At 32.6% G+C, this 20,278-nt stretch overlaps 2 protein-coding genes across 2 annotated transcripts; both read left to right on the top strand.

Moving 5' to 3' along the window:
- Positions 1–6,737: 6,737 nt before the first annotated feature.
- Positions 6,738–11,135, top strand: LOC115720403 (cation/H(+) antiporter 24). The gene is made up of 4 exons (XM_061110627.1): positions 6,738–7,263; positions 7,840–8,841; positions 8,937–10,152; positions 10,765–11,135. Exons 1-3 carry the CDS (start codon positions 6,943–6,945, stop codon positions 10,125–10,127), a joined length of 2,514 nt encoding a protein of 837 aa, XP_060966610.1. The 5' UTR covers positions 6,738–6,942; the 3' UTR covers positions 10,128–10,152; positions 10,765–11,135.
- A 7,715-nt stretch (positions 11,136–18,850) lies between these two features.
- On the top strand, positions 18,851–20,276 carry LOC115719643 (SWR1 complex subunit 6). Its single transcript, XM_030648760.2, has 4 exons — positions 18,851–19,092; positions 19,246–19,348; positions 19,700–19,806; positions 19,919–20,276. Exons 1-4 carry the CDS (start codon positions 18,988–18,990, stop codon positions 20,120–20,122), a joined length of 519 nt encoding a protein of 172 aa, XP_030504620.1. The 5' UTR covers positions 18,851–18,987; the 3' UTR covers positions 20,123–20,276.
- The last annotated feature ends 2 nt before the right edge of the window (positions 20,277–20,278 follow it).

Genomic DNA, 20,278 nt, shown 5'->3' with positions numbered 1-20,278 from the left:
TCTCTTGAAAACTCTTGGTCAAAGTTGTGGGCAGCAAGAGAAGTATTTCCATCCTTCTTCCTACTTGGATTCAAGATTAATTGTTTTATATCACGATTCTTTCTAAGAGAATAAATCTTGAAGTGATCATGTAAATGTCTCGTTCCATGTTAATCCTCCCAATTTCTTTTGACAATAGTTACGAATTGTCTTGTCAACTCCTTCAATTTTTATCTTCTTAAAATATTTCCAAACAAAAGAAGTCAATTTTCTCTTCACCTGAATATTCTCATCGTCAATAATAGTTAGAGTTTCTAAATCAATATTATTTGGAGGAGTTGATGAGTCTACTTCTTTAAGTGTATTTGGTGTTGTTGCTCCTTCTATTTGTTCATATGTTGATGGTGTGTCTTTTTCAATCTCACTCATAGTTCCACTACATATAATAATAGACATATAAAAGGTCAACACACATGATAAAATACGAAAATAATTATAAATTACAAAAAAAAAAAAACAGTTATAGAATTACAAATGTATAATGTATAAAATAAAATAACATAAAATAATAAAACATAAAATATATATTACATAAAAATATTTTCTTATACATAATATGATATATATATATATATTTAAATATAAAATCAAATATATATATATATATAATATACCGCAAGATTCACAAGAATTACAACTTTATATGTAGATATAAACATAAATAACATATGTAAGACACATAAATATAAACATGCAAAAATCAATGCAAGAAAACAGTTACAACAACATATACTTATATACATTTCATACATCTTATTAAGAAATAAAATACAAAATGATGTTTTGTTCTACTATTATAATCTATCTTTCTATTCGTGAATCGTGTATGTATATATAAATTTATGTATATTCATTAATTATTACTAGCCAACATGCAAAGTTATACATATATCACATATCAATTTACATATAAGATAAAAATTACAAATTTTAATAAATATATATTATAAAATTTACATATAAGCTAAAACTTCTCAAATCTTAATAAATATATATATACAGTATATGTACAAGACAAAAAAACTGCTACCAAAAAAAGAATGAATAATATTAATAATAAAAAAAACAAAAGAATAAATTAGTGAATGAATAATATTAATAATAAAAAAATAACAGAATAAATCAGTTTCAAAAATAATATTATTCAAAAAAAAATAAAAATACTATACTAAAAAAAAAAAAAATAGAGTGCTAACCTCAAATTTCCTTCTATTTTAGAGCCACTATCACACACACCACAAACTCAACCTATTGGAGAGAAGTTTAGACTGTATGAGAAACTAAAAAGTGAAAACAATATATAATATGTATGTATATATGTACACTCTACTCTACACTGTAAGAGGATCTTTGACTATTAGGGTTGTAACAAGATAATCATAACGTATCTATATCGTGGTACATATAGAGCGTTCTATATAATTAAGAGTGTATTCAATTCTAAATCTTTAGTGGCGCAAGATGGAATTATAAGCTAGAGAATTTACTTGGTAAATTCTAGATCTACTTAGGGTGTATTTGGAAGTAACTGTGTAATTACTAGGTAGGGTAATTACTAGGATGGTAATTACACAGTTTAGTAATTACACTATATTTTAAAATGCAAGGTGTGTTTGGATATGAGGTGGTCATTACATATGAATTCTTAATATCTTGTTTGGCAAAATAGTTAGTAATTACATGGGAAAATAATATTTTTTAGTAGCTAATGTTTAATATGGAAAGTTTTTAGTAATTACAGTGTAATTACATCCAATTCTCATGGGGGCCATGAGAATTGGAGATTATAATTGAAACCCCTCAATTACTTCCAAGTACACAGTTACATTGTAATTACATGGTCAGACAAATATGTCAAATTGTGTAATTACCTCCAATTACACACAAATCCAATTACATTGTGGCTTTCCAAACGCACCCTTATTGAAAGCTCGGTTATATAGGCCCATGGTCCCCTCAGTAGTTGAGATAATACTACTTGCAGAATCAGTTAATTAATTTTAATTAATCAATTATAATTCTTAAATTAGATTGTGTTTTATTTATGAATTTTCACTAAGCAAGGGCTTAATTGTGAAGAAAAGAGGTTTTGGAGTCAATTTGTAAATTAAGAGACTTTGTATGGTCTAATTAATAAATTATATAAATGAAAATTTTATGTAGTAATTAATTATAATTATTAAATAAATAATTTTGGCATTTATAGGATTGAATTGAAAAATATGGTATTATTGAAAGAAGAATAAGTGGTTGAAAAGTGGCAAAATTGTAACTAGAGATTGGTCCATTATAGTGTACGGTCATGAAGTGTATTATTGCCCAATATCTTATTCTTTTTTAATCCATATAATTCAACAATTAGCCCTAGTTGAAACACTATAAGAGGAACATGATGCTCTCACTCATCCACTTGATGCCTTCAACCAAATCAAACCTAATTTTCTATGTCAGACAACCAGTAGATGAGAGAGTTCCTTCCATAGTGATTTCAGTCTCCTTCAATGTTCTTCTATATTCGAACCTTGAGTGATAGAGTGCCATGCCCACACATAGCAAGTCAAGTATTTAATCATAGTGAGTAAGACGGTGGTAACCAAATCCAAAGGAGAGAAAGAGATTCAGGTTCACATCTTGATAATGCTCTGCTACAAAAATGAATCAAGGGCTAGAAATCTTGAATGGAAAGAGTCGTTATGTTTCGCTGCAATCAATGTAAGGTTTTCTTAAACCCTTATGTGTTTATTTCATTATTTTAGAGAATTCGTATTTAGGATGTTAATCAACATACTTGTTAATAGATCTAGATCCTGATAATATTCCCAACATATACTTATTATAAGTTATTAACTATTATAATTTATATGTATTAATATATATAATCAAGGATAAATCGGGGTGGATAATACTTTCCCTAACCCTACCCCGTCTCTGACTCGGGTACGTAAAATTAACCTCGTCCTCGCCTTTGATCCCTGCTAAGCTGAGGAATCCCTGCCCCATTAGGGGCAGATGCCCGCGGGTTCCCATCCCCGTGGTGTTTATGTGCAACACTAGTCATGGTGCTCCTATTTCTCTCGTGTTATCTCTCTCATCTCTTTTTTCCATGTTAATATATTTTTTTTTTATTTATGTATAACTATCTTTTTTATTGTGATTTCTGTGCCTTCGATCCAACAGCCTAGATCACATTTAAAGAAACAAACCTTTCGAAATCCAACGGTCTAGGAATGTTAAAGATCGCCATTAAATGTGATGTACAGAACCTATGAATAATAATGATGACATTCGCCTTGAGATCATCTAGCTGACATCACTAGTTGTAAGTTTGCAACCCCAGGCTTCACGCACTTTCTCAAGCTACAAGATACATACGAACCAAGAAATCAGAGACACGTGCAATCCACTCACGGAATACAAGAAATTTAGCAAACGTCTACAACCTCCCACTTTGGGATTTTAAAGGGCTTGAGCTGGTCATGGTCTCGCGTACTATAGTGAATTTGGATGGTAGCTGCAAGCCTCTGCGACTCTTGAGCCTCGAAGGCTTGGGGGTAAATATTATCCATGTTTCTGGATAGGTGACACGTGTGCATTTAGTGTTCTAAATCAACTTACGGGCCCATTCACAAAGCCCAAAAAGACAAGCGGCCCGGCCCAAGAATGAAGTCAAAAAAAAGTTTGGATTCAATAAATATTTGGTAACAGGTAAAGTCTGACCTACAAATCCAGAAGGTTAACACAGCTGGATTATCGAGCATCTAGGAAGGCATAAACAAATGCCACGTGGGTATCCAGGACAATTAGTCCAAGGGGTACATAGAGGTCGACCCTTCGGGTTCAATCTAACGTGGAATACCTCTTACACCACAGAATCAGGGGTTTTTCCCTTATGTCGGAGGGAAAGGCACACAATACAAAAAGCAAACTACCTTTTGTCCAACATCCACTACCCTCACAGTAACTATACACAATTGGCAGCGCATGGCCACAGGTCAACATCAAGTTGTACAAGTTCGTACGGACGATGGTTATCCCTCAATTGGGCCTCACCTACTTGGCGGAAAGTCTATATTACAATATATTTTACCCCATCAATGGGCTTAAATCTCATGCAAGCCCTAACAGGTCCGAGTTTATCCGTAAACCTGACTCCAGCCTAAAAATATGGCTTTAACCCTTCATGCACAGGGTTACAAATTTGGCCACACACTCTGGTAAAAAATTTAGAAAGAACACTTGTGTAAAATACTCCATAGCCAAAGACCTCAATAATAATGACTTGTAGACTAATGTTCTTTAACGCCCCAACCACGTAAAAATTCTTTATCTTCTTTACTTCTTATCACTTTCCTTAAGCTTAATGTATTTCTTAATCGATTTCTGAAAAATGATAACATCACAACTAGTGATGTAAATACAGGCCAAACTTTTTGACATGGCATGATCGAAACTGGCACGAGTTTGGAAGGCACGAGCACGACTCGACATGAAAAAATATGGGCTTAGGCACAACACGGCACAATACTGCAAATTGGCACGACAAGATACAAAAAAATAGACTTAAGCACGACACGACACAATATGCCCGAAGACACGGTATGTAAGCACGAATAGAGTAGCCTAAAAGCACAACACGTTAAAAATTCTTATAATTTTAAAATTATAATAATACAAATTTATATTTTATTAAAAAAAATTCAATTTTTAATCATTCTAATTAATTTTTTTAAATGATTATGCGTAAAGTATTATCGAATATTTATATAAGAAATTAAAAATATAAAAAATACATATAATTTAGTGATTAACTTGTTAGTTGTAAAAAAAATAGTGAAAAAGTGAAGTCTGAATTCGAACTCGTATAAGAAAATTGGCTAACCTATTTATGAAAACAGATAAGTTTGAGAAAAGCACAGCAAGAAAATATAGGCTTATGGGTCGTATGAGGTCTACGCTTTAAAATATTGGTACAGTATAGCACGACCCATATTTTTTATGAGCCAACACGACATGATCGATATTATTACTGGCTTTTCAAAATATGAATCAAACTGGCCCGCGACATGCACATATCTACAGCTATGATCACAACATTGGTTCTAATAGAATAAAAAAGTTGTTTGTAAAAAAGAAATGTACCATTATTGTCATAGGTTAGCTAATAGAGTTGCACACTATTTAACTAAGTTAACTCTTTCCAAAAAAAAAATCATATATTTGGTAGCTTGGTTATTATATGCATGCCTTGATTCAGGTAGTTTATGAATAATTTACACTCAATATGAGTTTTAATTTTTTTTACTTAAATATGGTAGCTTTAAGTTTTTGACTAATTTTCATGGTATTTTTTTAAAACTATGTTATGGTATTAATTTGTTATGCCATATGTAAATTTAATTTTCAAAATAAATTGTTCACTGAAGATCCTTTATCAAGAAATTAGTTTTTTCATTAAAAAAAATTTCTTCATCAGGAAACTGGATTTGATTATATAAAAGTAAAATTTATATACGAATTTTTAAGTTTTTACCCATCCAGCAACGATCGATCGGAACAAAACTCACCAAAGATCTTTCATCAATAAACTAATTTTTTCATCAAGAAAGTGATTTTTTTTTTATCAAGAAACTAGTGTTTTTATCAAAAAACTTGTTTTGATTATATAGAAGTAAAATTTATATTCGAGTTTTTAAGTTTTTAATAGTATTTTTTCTATCTATGATGATTTATCTAATATTTTTAAGTTTTTTTAATGTTATATTTAGTACAATTAAATTTGCATGTCATAAATATGAAGAAAAAAAAATGTGTCATATTTTTGTAAATAGTTCACTATAAAAAGAAAAAAAAGAAACACTTTTTCGTCACAACATAAGTTTTTTATAATTAAATGTGACTTTTAGTCACAACAAAAAGTTACTTGTGACTAAAGCATAACATTTAGATATAAGTTGTCACTAGTTTAGTTTTAGTCACAATAAGTATTGTGACTAAAAATACATTTAATCACAACAAATTGTGATTTTTGTGACTAATATTTTTAGCCACGGATTTTTTAGTCAGAACATAAGAATAATAATTTATAATTAGTTATAATTCTTTTTACTTTTACTCATAAATTTTAATGTGATCATATTATTATTAATAGTAATTAATCATATCTTTTATTACTTTTGACATTTATCGCACATACACTTTTTAAAGAGGCCATTTAAAAAAAGAATGAGAAACTAAAATAAATCATAAACTCATGTAAAATTCATCAATTTGTTCTTATGTAATAACAATCTACTACGCAAACATAACAGAGTAATACTATATATAATAAATAAGTCAATACAGCTATGCATTTAACAAATTTAATTAACTGCTAACAATTATTGTATAAATCATCTTCTATAGAATTGAATGAATCTATATCTCAGAATAATCTGAGTCTCAGATTATTCTTAAAACAAAATTAACAAATTAACAGAACAAACAAAACAACAAAAGACTAGCTACGTGAAAAAAAATATAGTTCGGTGTACATGACCAACCCAAAAAAGTTATGATTATGGTTTTATGGTTATGTTTCATATTAGTATTTATTATATATATAAAAATATATTATTAATTACATATACATGAACATAAATCGGAGCAAATTAAATAGAAAAAATATATATAGTCAAACACCATAAATAGAGTTAACATTTGATCATATTTTCATATCATCCCTTTTAACGCATGTCCACAATCCTTTTGGCTCTTTCCACTTACTCAATAGCCTCTTCTCTCTTGATCTCAGTTTTGCATGGTTAAGGTTGCATTCATAAATATAACTTTCCCAAGAAAGAAACAAGAGAAAACCATCGAATATCATAGGTGTGTTTAGTGTTGTGTTGTATTGAATTGGGAGATATGGTAAGGGAATTCCCGTTGTACCATCCGCAGTCGGATGTGGTACCTTCAAGCCTGTATGGGACGATGATGATGCATCTGGCTAATGTTTCTGTGAAAGCTCAAAACGATGCACCGGTGATTCCAGCCGGTGGCTTATTCATATGTCAAAAGACTCATCAATCAAGTCACCCTTTCGGCATTTTTTATGGTGACAATACCAGCATGACATACTCCTTCCCTTTAATGTTGTTAGAAATTAGTTTCGTTGTCATCGCCACTCGCATTGTTCGTTTTCTTCTTTCGCCTCTTAAACAACCTAGGATTGTCTCTGAGATCCTTGTAAGTTTTTCTTCTTCATGGTTAAATTTGGATTAAGAAAATAATGGTAAAATAAATATGTGGATGATCATTTGCTAACAATAAATTAGTAGGTAGTATATTTTTTTCAAGAGAATTACATCATATACTATATTTTTAATTTTTTTTTTTAAATTTACAGTTTGGGTTTCTAAAGTAGTTGCAGCGCTAGTTGCAATAGGAATTTCTATACCATTTTTTGTTGCAATTTAGGATGCAGCGCAAGTTACACTAAGAAATTCTACGTACAATTCCATAAAAATACAAAAAAAATCTATTTTGAAATGTAAAAATGAAAAAATCTCTCTTTTTCTTCATTGCTAGTATTTTATTAATATACTAATATAACGATTGAATAGAATAAACTTATGTAAAAAGAAAAAATTGTTGGAATTCAGTTATCCGGATTTATTTTCTAGTTATGTTGTTTAATTTAATAATAAAATTATAGGGGTTGTAAAAAATATGCTATTCTATTTCCTAAGTTAAAATTTGATTAATTTTAGCTTATTAGCAATGTTTGATAATAATTTTTTTGTTTTGTTTTGTTCAAATAAGGGTGGAATAATTGTTGGGCCAAGTGTTTTAGGGAGAAGCAAAAGGTTCACTGCATTTATGTTTCCAGAAAATGCAGACTTCATGGTGAAGAACATTGGAGTAATGGGATTCATGTACTTTTTGTTCGTATCAGGAGTGAAAATGGACATGACTCTAATCACCAAAACAGGTAAGAAACAGGTGTGGATTGCCTTAGCTTCAGTTGTATTCCCAATGGGCTTAATCATAGGCGTCGGATTCCTCTTACGCCCAACGATGGACAAGGATCTCGCCACATTATCATCAATAGGAGCTGTCTCATCCTCTGTCGCCATAACAGCTTTCCCTGTTTTATATCCTCTCCTCAAAGAGCTTAACCTCCTCAGCTCTGACCTCGGTCGAATGGCCCTTTCGACGTCAGTTATAAGCGATGCCATTGGAATCAATGCGCTCATAGCTTTCGAGTCATCCAAGCAAACCGAAGCCCAAAGCAAAAACGCAGGCTGGTACCTGCTCTCAATGGTCCTTATCTTGTTAATGTTGGTCGGTGTGAGGAAACTTATGCAGTTGTTAGCTTCCAGGGCTCGAAATGGAAAACCCGTCGAGCAAACTTATTTAGTGCTCATAATGACGTTTGCTATGTCAATGGGATTCCTCACTGACATGTTTGGTTTGGCTATAGCCAATGGACCTATGTGGCTTGGGCTCATCATTCCTGATGGCCCTCCACTCGGATCCATGCTTGTAGAGCGTGTAGAAACTATTGCTTCTGAAATTTTGATGCCCTTTTCATTTGCATTTATAGGAATGTACACTGATGTCTCAACTATCTACCTTGCATGGCCAAGTTTGAAACCTTTGTTGGCCATGGTTGTTATCGGTTATATTGCTAAAATTGCTACCACTTGTTTGGCTTGTCTTTATTTCAAAATGTCTTTAAAAGACAGTCTTGCTTTGAGCTTTATTCTTAGCGTAAGAGGACAGGTGGAACTTTTATTGTTCATTCACTGGATGGACAAACAGGTATATACATATATATATAAATATTATGTTCTCAAATATATAAACACTTGAAATTTCATAATTCTGATTCATGTATATACATTTTTCTTTTTCAGATTCTACAGCAATCTCAATTCACAATGATGGTTCTTTTAACAACCATGATAAGTGCCATATGCTCACCTTTAATAAGTGTTCTATATGACCCCACAAAACCTTACATGGTGAACAAGAAGAGAACAATTCAACATACAGCACCAGGCACAGATCTTCGAGTCCTACTTGTCATTCTCGACCAAGAAAGTGTGGCTGGCTTAATCACCCTTATAGAAGCCTCCAACCCAACTTCGGCCACACCATTCTCCATCACCTCACTATGCCTAATCGAGCTCATGGGCCGAGCCAACCCAATCTTCATCGACCACCAAAAACAAAGCCACGTCCCAACCCAATACGGAACCTCAGTAACCATCCACAAAGCACTCGAATTCTACCAAGAAACTCGATCCGAATGCGTGAAGCTCGAGTCCTACACTGTGGTCACCCCAAAACGAACAATGTACCAAGACATTTGCGAGCAAGCCCTCCTCCACAAATCAACTCTCATCATCTTACCTTTCAACAGCGACCAGATGGAAGGAGTGGCAGACGATTCAGAAAGACGAACAGGTGTTCGTTCAGTGAACTCGCTAGTGCTCACCCATGCACCCTGCTCGGTTGGGATATTCCTCGACAAAGGAGATCTCAGGAACCCTTTGGCAACAGCCTCGTTTGGCCATGCACAACACCATTTTGCGGTTCTGTTCTTGGGGGGAGCCGATGCCAGGGAGGCATTGGCTTATGCTGATCGAATGCTGGGAAACCCCGAGGTGACATTAACGGTGGTGAGATTCCTGTCGTTTAATGGAGAAGGAGATAATGAGATGGAGAAGAAGCTTGATGATGGAGTGGTGACTTGGTTTTGGGTGAAAAATGAAGCGAACAACAGGGTGGTGTACAGAGAAGTGGTTGTGAGGAATGGGGCGGAGACGGTGGCCGCGATTCAAGCTGTAAACGACGGGTCGTTTGATTTGTGGATTGTGGGGAGACAACAAGGGATAAATCCTGTGCTTGTGTCAGGTCTTTCGGATTGGACAGAGAATTTGCATGAGTTAGGAGTAATAGGAGATTATGTGGGAGCAAGTGATTTTGGAGGCTCAGCTTCTGTTTTGGTAATTCAACAGCAAATTCTCAGACAACAAGGCACCACTACCACTTCTTGTGGTAACCTTAATAGATTGGGTGCCTTGTTTGGTAGTCATTATTAGTTAGCATCCTCCATGCAACAACCAGGTATATATAGATAGTTATAATTACATTTATAATAAGTTTAATAAAGAAGATCAAAGAAAGTTAAGTGGTGGTATATTATAAAACATTAAGTTTTTTTGGATGGTAATTTTTAGAAGCACAAAAATAGATGGAAAATCTAAGTTAGTTGAAGAATCAATTGAATATTATTATGTTTAATTTTTTTAATTGTCTTGCTTCTTAACTTATTTAATGAATAAAATAATTAGCTTAAGCAATTTTCAAGAATTATAAAATGAATATGATTTAGATACACTTAAATTCTACACACATTAATTATATATAATAATATGTAATTAATTTAATTTAGACACTAAAAAAAAGTATTGTGATACCATTCAAAAATATAAATGATTAATATATCATTGATTTAGATAATTTATAATCACTTAAGTATTTTTTTTTTCTTGCAATATATAAACTAAATTTTATCTTAATTGAGGCTCTCCAATTTAAAATGTATTGCAATATTATTATATTTTTTATTATTATAATCTACCAAATTTCAATTCATTTATAGAAAAAATTATCAAAATTAGAGTTTAAATATATTGTAATGCAATGGGACTAAAATGTATAGTTTAATTAATGCAGGTCAATTTATTGAGTGTGAAGGAAAGGAGTAAACCATAATAAAAGGCTCTTTAAAGTGTAAGCTTCACAAGATGTTATTGGTGTATTTTGATATTGGGTTTAACCATTTTGATTTAATAAATAACATAAAAAAAAAAAATAATTAACCAAATATAAAGTATCAAGTTGGTGTTAGATACTTTTAAGTGCCAAATAACAATGATGAAGTCAAAATAATATTATTTCAAGTTGTGGTAGCTCCTCTCATCTAGTTCCACATTGGTGACAACCACCAATCATAGTCTGGTTGTAGTTTGTATAAAATGTGTAACTTAATTGATATAATTTATTATTAGAAAAAGATACTGCGCTTCGCGCGGTTTTTATAACAATTGAGAATTGCATATTATTGTTTAAATTCATAGTTGACTTTATAGTTATGATACAACTTAAATTATTAAAAGAATCAACAAGTATTTTTTTTCTTAAATTATTATCGAGAAAATAATATCTCTGAACTATAATCGATAATAAATACTCTCTCAAACTATTTATATTACTAAGTTGTGACAATTCTCTTACTTTTTGTTCTACATGAATAATAAAAAGTTAATTTGGTACATTAGACCTTGGTGTGCCATTGTCAAATTAGAATAAATAAGCATTTCACCCCCTAACTATTTGTTCTCTCTAATTTATTAAATTCAATATACTAATATTAAAAGTTAAAAAATATGTATTTAAAAAATTAGACCAATAAAAAATCAATATTTCTACGTGGACACATATTTGATATTAAGTGTGTCCATACTACATTGTATATTAATAAAGGAAAATTTGAGTTACCATGCTTAAACATGTCCCTAAGAATACCACTACACAAAACATCAAAGAAAATGTGCTAATATGTTTATTTAGTTCTAATTATACCTCTCAAATAATAAAACCAAACCTCTATGTTTCCCTCTCTCTCTTTCTCGTCTATCTCTAGAAAGTCACACATACACACACACACACAAGTCAGTCCATCTTTACCAGAGCACCCATCGTCGAACTCAAAATAATGCTATTATGTATATAGTTTGTTTTCAACAAATATATACATTTATGTTTGTGTTTTGTTGATTTTTTGCCCAAAAATTAAATTTTAAATTTTTTGTATTTAACTGCGTTTTTTCTGGGTTTCTAGTTTTTTGCAATAATTTGCATTATTAATCATGTATTTGCAATGATATACGAAATTTGAGGTTAGGGATGAAGTTTAGCGATGATTAGCATGTTCTGTGGAGTTGGAATAAAATAAGAAATATTTGCGTATTTATCGATGTTTAGCGATAATTTTGTGATGTATTTACGATATGAGACTAAAATTTGTAGAGCACATCACTAAACGTCCATAAATCACACTCAAGTTTTCACGATGATTAACAATGTTTAACAATGTGCTTTGTATTTTTTAGTCTCGTATCACAAAAATATCGCTAAATACGGAAACATTTATTAGTTTAGTCAAACAAGGACAAGCGTGGATCCCCAGTACCAAGACTGGGATCCCGAAGTCCAAAATTTAAGAATTCCAAAGGATGTAGTCCTAAACACAGTCCCAAAAGTTGCAGTCCAACAAGGTGACGAAGCCCAAAACTCGTCTAGTCGCCAACAAAGAAGGATACCTCCCCAAAGTGGAAGGGAGGCCCACGCTTTGTCAATTATACCAAACTTTCTATCACTCGCGACCATATCTATACGATTGAGGAACATAACGATATTTTAGAAAACCACCACCGATCTGAGGAAATCGCAACAAGATGGATCCAAAAAAGTTTTGCAAGTATCATAACAATATTGGCCACACCACTCTTGAATGCTGATTATTGCAAGACGAGATTGAAGAATTGATCAGACGAAGAAAGTTTGGCCAGTATAAGAAAAAGGGAGAAGCCAATCACAGAGCATATAGGGTAGACGACTCAGAGGATGCAAGAGTTTCCAGAGCTCCTTGCAACATCCTGACCATCATTGGAGGTCCACATATTGGTGGAGACTGCAAGAAAGCGCATAAGCATTATGCAAAGGAAGCTAAAGAAAAACCTTTGACAAATATAAATAATCTAGGTGAAATACCTGAGAATTTATTCAAGAAGGAGTGTGACGACATCATTTTCATGGAAAGTGATGCGAGATGGGTGCACTATGATGAGGAAAGTGAGTTGAACTCAATAGAGAATGCTCTTTTGGACAAGCCATTTTCCTGCAAAGACTTAATCTCGCAGGTTAGGAAGTCTGACTTGATGACGTGTGAGAGATTGAAGCTAATAAATACTGCTACAATGAAGTCCATGTCGATGCAACACCCTCATCTTCCTTTTACCAACCCAGCGATCATTCTGACCCAAAATGGGGTAGTCTCAGTTCCCATTATTCGCTGTGGTATCACCCTTCCTTTTCACTTTTTTGTAAAGGCAATCTTGACACACTACGGCATCTCCACGTTCCAACTCACACCCAATAGCTATCGAATAATCATTGGGTTTTATGCAATGTATATGGAATACACGCAACAAGAACCCACAGTCGAGGATTTTAGTTACTTTTACGATATAGAAAATGTTGTCCATGACAATGACAAAAAGAAACTAACATAAGTTTCTTGATCATATTGTTTTAATACAAGACTATAAATAATTTTGCATATGGATAAATACCTCAATGTTATTTTTTTATTACTTCTAATAATCTTATAACTGTGACATTTTTATGTTTATCATTAAGTTTCCAACCAAGCCATCGAGGAATATGATTTTCTGGGACTCTTTATCCTACCATTTTACCCAACTTTGGCACTGCTTCACAAATCTATATCTATAAAAGAAAAATTCATATCAAAATTATATCTCAAAATACAAAAAAAAATATCCAAAAATAAATAAACTAAATAAATTATAATCATAATCAAATTTCTTACCAAAAATATCCAAGGACAACTAAAGAGTAACTAGTTATATCCTTCTCAGTTGGATTATTTTTCATATTTTTTTTTTGTAATTTGCTCTATTATTTTCTCATATGCCAGATTTCCCCAACAATAATTGTCAAATATTGGTAGATTGTCCACTAGTTGTAGTCATTCAAGATCTATTACCGAAGAAGGACTTGGCATTATTAGAAATGCACTGAGTAAATAGATTAAGTACAACTTCACTCTGTCCCTAGTCTTTGTTTTTCTAGATATTATATCTAGAGCACTGGGAACATCTGTTATTTTAATAGACATCGTGTTCTTGAAGTACTTTTCCTTTAACTTATTCTTAGAAGAAACAAGTTCCATTTCTTCAGGTGTTGGGCCACCATTAGTGTACAATCCAAATACTATTGCAATTTTTGGAAAGAAAACCTCACAGGTTTTCCATTAATTAAAAACTATAACTCATGCCTCTTTTGGCAATTTATCCTCCTCAAAACTATCTAGTTAACTAAAGTGCCAGGAAAAAACACTTTAGTGTCGAGATCCAAGAGACGATCCAATTAGGATTAATGTTTAAAAACAGCCTAGTTAGACTTAGTGAGCCAATTCTTTATTTGGCCTATTATACTTAGCGGGGATTTGATGGTAACTTTAGATGTTACAGCTGTATTAGTAGTAATGGCACAAGGTATACATGGAAGCTCTGTTGTTAATATAGTTTTGGGCATCTACAATAATAATGTGTGAAATGAAAAAAAAATATATAAAAGATAAGAACATAAATATAAAAAGTATAAAAAAGAATTACAAATTTAACTAAATGAACAGGGTTGCACGTGGTATGAAAATATATAGTGTAACCAGGTGCGACCCTATGCGACCTTTATGGTCGTCGCACATAATTTAAAAAAGATTTGACAATAAATTGTGCGATTGTGTGCGACCTTAGTGGTCGTTTATTGTTGTTCAGAGCAAATTCAAGTTACATAGTATAAATTCAAGGTCGTTCATAGTCGTTCAGAGTAAATTAAAGTTTCTTAAAATTGGTTGAAGAACATAAAAGACCATTATGGTCGCATAGTGTAAATTCAAGATCGTTTATGGTCGTTCAGATCAAATTCGAGTTCTTTAAAATTGGTTGAAGACCATAAAAGACTATGATGGTCACATAATGTAAATGCAAGGTCGTTTATGGTCATTCAGAGCAAATTCAAGTTCTTTAAAATTGGTTGAAGGACATAAAAGACTATTATGGTCGCATAGTGTAAATTCAAGGTCGTTTATGGTCGTTCAGATCAAATTCAAGTTCTTTAAAATTGATTGAAGACCATGATGGTCGCTTAATGTAAATTCAAGGTTGTTTATGGTCGTTCAGATCAAATTCAAGTTCTTTAAAATTGGTTGAAGACCATAAAAGATCATGATGGTCGCATAATGTAAATTCAAGGTCGTTTATGGTCGTTCAGAGCGAATTCAAGTTCTTTAAAATTGGTTGAAGAATATAAAAGACCATGATGGTCGCATAATGTAAATTTAAGGTCGTTATGGTCGTTCAGAGAAAATTCAAGTTCTTTAAAGTTAGTTGAAGAACATAAAAGACCATGATGGTCGCATAGTATAAATTCAATGTCGTTTATGGTTATTCAGAGCAAATTCAAGGTCTTTTATCAATAAAATTACAAAAATTAAAATTATAATCCAAAAGACTGTAATAAAATATATATGTTACATGTTCATGTTTATTGGGTGGTGTGGGTATTGTGGTTGATGCATCACTTGTTGATTCCATTATAATTCTGAATGATTAGTTATTGTAAATAAGAGATTGAGAGAAGAAAAATATTAATGGCTACAACTGAAAAAGATTAAAGAAAAGAAGCAGAATGAGAAGAGACAAGGAAATTATTTGGGGCTTACCTCTGTTAGAATGAATCTCAAATTCTTTTGTCTATGGCTACCACCACTTGCCACCATTCATGAACAATGACTGATCTTTTTGGTCTTACCAGCAAGAAGAAGAAAGAGGAGGAGAAGAAGAAGAATCGTTCACTTGCGACCATTCATGGTCTTTTATGAGGTTTTAATTGATTTTGTTTAATATTAAATTAATTTTTTGAATGAATTAAGCGCCACATGTAAAAAAAAAAAAAAAAGGACTATTTTGCAAAGGGAAATTTCACTTTTTATGATTAATAAAACACCTCATATCAATTTTGACTCCCCTTATTAATTTGTACCAATTAATTCCTTTAATTACACAAGCGTCCCATTTTACCCTTTTGATTTTAATATAATTTTTGCTAAAATCGCGAGATCTCATTTTTTGGAGTATTCTATGTGTTCATATTTTTCTCGACAGTTTCTCGATACGTTCTCAATGGGTTCTCAACGCGAATGTCTCAAGGTCAGGAAAGACCTTTCTCGACGGGTTGTCGATAAGTGCTTGAAAGGTTCTTGACTCAAATATCCCAAGGTCAGGGAAGACCTTTCTCGAAGGCTTTTCGATAGGTTATCGAAAGGTTCTCCACTCGGATGTCTCAAGGTCAGGGAAGACCTTTCTCGAAGGCTTTTCAATAGGTTCTCGACAGTTTGTCGAAATGGCAAATGATTTTGCATTTCCAATCATGATTGAGATGTGTTTTAGCAAAAAAAAAAGTCATTCTTGGCATGTTATCTTTGCGTTCTCGATTATTTGTCGATAGTTTTTTGATGGTGTGTATAGCTGTGTTTTTAAACTTTCTTGTCCCATGTTATTGATGATTTCTTGACATGTTATCGACTGTTTCTCGATGATTGACTGATTATTATTTTCCACGATTATTGATTGCTTTTCTACAAGTTCTCAATTGGTTATTCTGATTCAATTGTTGGTGGTTTGTATTGAATTGCAGGATCACTTGTGTTTCTGGCTGTATTTTATGATGATGCTTAGAGTGTTGAAGGATTTAATTGGGTGTATAAAAGAGAACTTGCAGAGTTTCATTTTTTTTTCTTTGTTATTAGTGTTAGGCTATTAGCTCTAATATTTATTTGTTGAAGTTATCATCTATCAATCTACATTGGCCAAAAGGGGTTCCCTTCATCCTTGCAATAATCTACTGAAGAGAAAGCAAAAGTTTCAGCCTTCCAAAATTGGCCAAAAGGGGCTCCATTCATCCTTTCAATTAATCTTTCATGTTTTTTAAACTTTGGAACGATTGAAGTGAATATTCCACTCCTTCTATCTGTCACACGGCCTAAAAAGTGGGCTGAAGTGGGAATAATAAGTTTTGGAGCCATCTGTAAAAGGTAAAGAATACAATTATTAAAAAAAAAAACTTAAGAGAAAACATGATAAAAAACACTAAATCATATGGAGAACCTGTCGAGAACCCATCGATAATCAGTAAACACTCACCAAACATGAATTAATACTTTCGAGAACCTATCGAGAACCATATAAAACCGATCATAAATTAAGAAAAATTCATCAAAATAAAGTGCATTTCAACACTTATAATATATAATCTCTCTAAATTAACCACACAAAAAAAACTAAAAACGAACTTTTTTTTAACAACATCTTGTCGATAACCTATCGAGAATCTTTCGATAAATAATCGAGAACATACATAACCATCACCATCAAACTAGATCAGAAAACACTATAACCACTAAATCCTATCGAGAACCTGTCGAGAACCCATCGATAATCAATATATACTCATCAAACATGACAACTAAAAGGCTAATTATCGCTATCAAGAACCTATCGAGAATCCAGCGACAATATGTCGATAATCAAACTTACATAAATTAAAAGAAATTATCATCAAAATGAAATGTATTTCAACACAAATAATATATAATCGATCTAACTAAAAAAAACCAAAAATAAACTTTTTTTAACAACATCTTGTCGATAACCTATCAAGAATCTGTCGATAAATAATTGAGAACATACATAACCACCACCACCACACTAGATCGGAAAACACCATAACTACCATATAAAAACCGACCATAAATTAAGAAAAATTCATCAAAATAAAATATATCTCAACACAAATAATATATAATCTCTCTAAATTAACCATAAAAAAAACTAAAAATAAACTTTTTTTTAACAACATCTTGTCGATAACTTATCGAGAATCTGTCGATAAATAATCGAGAACATACATAACCACCACCACCACACTAGATCGGAAAATACCATAACCACCATATAAAATCGACCATAAATTAAGAAAAATTCATCAAAATAAAATGTATTTCAACATAAATAATATATAATCTCTCTAAATTAACCACAAAAAAAAAACTAAAAACAAACTTTTTATTAACAATACCTTCTTGTTGCTGAAGAGATCTTGAAGGTCAAGGGCTCCTTCACGATGTCATCTGCCAAATCCGCTTCTGCACTGGCGAAGAAGTATGCTGCGAAAGGCTCCGAAAGCTTGTTGCGAGAGAGGAAACACGGTTGGGGGAGGTGGGGATGCAGCTGGGGGAGGAGGCTGGGGTCGACTGGGGGACGGTTGGGGGGCGAGGTTGAGGGACGGCTGGAGAGAGAGAGAGAGAGAAATTGTTTTGAGTTTATTTAGGTTTTGAAAATAAATAAATAATAAGTGTATTTTTGGAAAAATGAGAAATTAATAAATTAGTATTGTACAAAATATTTAAGAGGGTATTTTTTGAAATAGGAGTTTTTTTTTATGTATATTAAATGAAAGGCTAATTAACAATTTTCCCCCCAAATTTTGACATATATCAAATCATGTCCCTGAACTTTTTTGGCCGTTAAAAATTCCCCTGAACTATTGAGATTGTTAGATTTAAGGACTTTTGTCTAATTTCATTCAATTTAATTGTTTCAGTGATTGTTTATGTACTAAACTATGCTCCTCAGACTTAGATATCTACCAAATCATTCCCCTCAAACTTTGATATGTACTAAATTATGCCTCTGAACTTTCATTCATGTTAGAATTTTTTTACTAAAATTAGACAAAAGTCCTTAAATCTAACAATCTTAATAATTCAAAGGATTTTTTAACAACTAAAAAAATACAGGAAGCATGATTTAATAAATGTCAAAGTTCAAAGAAAAAAATTATTAATTAGCCTAAATGAAATTTTCCTTTGCAAATTTCAATTTGACTATTTTGACAAATTTTACTTTTTGGAACACCTTAAGTTGATATTAACTCAAAAGAAACCCTTTAATCTTTGACATATTTTCGTTCAACATATTCTCGGTGCAATCAGTCAATTCCGACGACGTGTTACCGGAATCCACCACTATGGACGACGACGTTTCGAACCCATCGCGTCGCATGTCGAGTCGCACACGGAAGGTCGCTCCGAAGATGGTTGCGGCGCTTGCTAGCACTGACAACCGTACCCAGGTTTTGTTTTTTTAGGGGAAATACTCAGTTTGAGCTCTCTCTCTCTCTCTCTCTCTCTCTCTCTCTCTCTCTCTCTCTCTCTCTTTATCTCTTATTGCCGACACCCAAAGTGAAAGTGAAAGTGAAAGTGTTTGACAAAATCTGTCGTTTTAGGCAGCTCTAGCTCGTCTTGAAGCCTTGGAGAATGATAATGCCGGTATTGAAACAGTTGAAGTTAATGACGAAGACGAGGATTCTCTCGACGAAGACGATCAAGGTACTCCCCTACACTGAAATATTCCTATTTTCTTCAGGATTTATTTTTCCTTTTCACTGAAAGTACCTTTTTTGATTATTTCAAGCTTCAAAGTTTCAATCTTTAGGGATTCTATCCCACAACATACTTTGCTTTTTAATGGGTTTTGGTATGCTATAACATAGCTATCTAGCTCTTTAATAGGGAAACATTACTGATGTTTGGGATTGATTGATTCCATTGCTGGTTTTTTTGCTCTGAAATACATAATTTACAAGATTTTTCTTTTCTTTGGGCAATGGCTGCTATTGAAACATGTCTTCCAATGGCTGCAAGTACTCGTTTATTAAATTTCTATGGCCTCTGTTGTAGCGTACATGCAAAAGAAACATTCCAAGACCATGAAGCGCAAAACACGACAAGCAAAAGCCCTCGAGGCTAGGAAAGCGCCAAGATCATTTATTGAGCTTCTACATGAGGTAAAAAGAACAATTGAAATGCTGACTGCATATCCTTTTCTTTTTTCAATGTGGCTTTCATAAGTGGTGTTTTATTGCTTTTCACTGATACATCTTGTTTCTTCTAAAACAGGCCAATTTGGAATCTTTGCCTCCCAATGTTCCCTCGTATCTAAAGGCCGCTGTAGGACCTCCGAGCTCAACCTCTCGCCGGCATTACTGTACGGTTTGTGGTTCTGCTGCTAAATATACTTGTGTGAGGTGTGGTATACGCTTTTGTTCATGTCGTTGCCAGACTATACATAATGATACTCGTTGTCTTAAGTTTGTTGCCTGATTGCTCTGTTGAAAATGGATGCTTAAACTCTATGTTATACAAATAATGAATGTTGGTTCGGATTTTCCATAGTCTCTTTCCTGAGATAAATGACTTATCATATACTAATTACTTTATGGCTTTAAATTTTGAAGTAATAACTGATTAAGGTCTACT

The sequence above is a fragment of the Cannabis sativa genome, chromosome 2, assembly GCF_029168945.1.
Source record: "Cannabis sativa cultivar Pink pepper isolate KNU-18-1 chromosome 2, ASM2916894v1, whole genome shotgun sequence".
NCBI classification, from domain to species: domain Eukaryota; kingdom Viridiplantae; phylum Streptophyta; class Magnoliopsida; order Rosales; family Cannabaceae; genus Cannabis; species Cannabis sativa.
The sequence above is the reverse complement of the archived record's forward strand: the minus strand, read 5'-3'. Positions and strand labels throughout refer to the sequence as shown.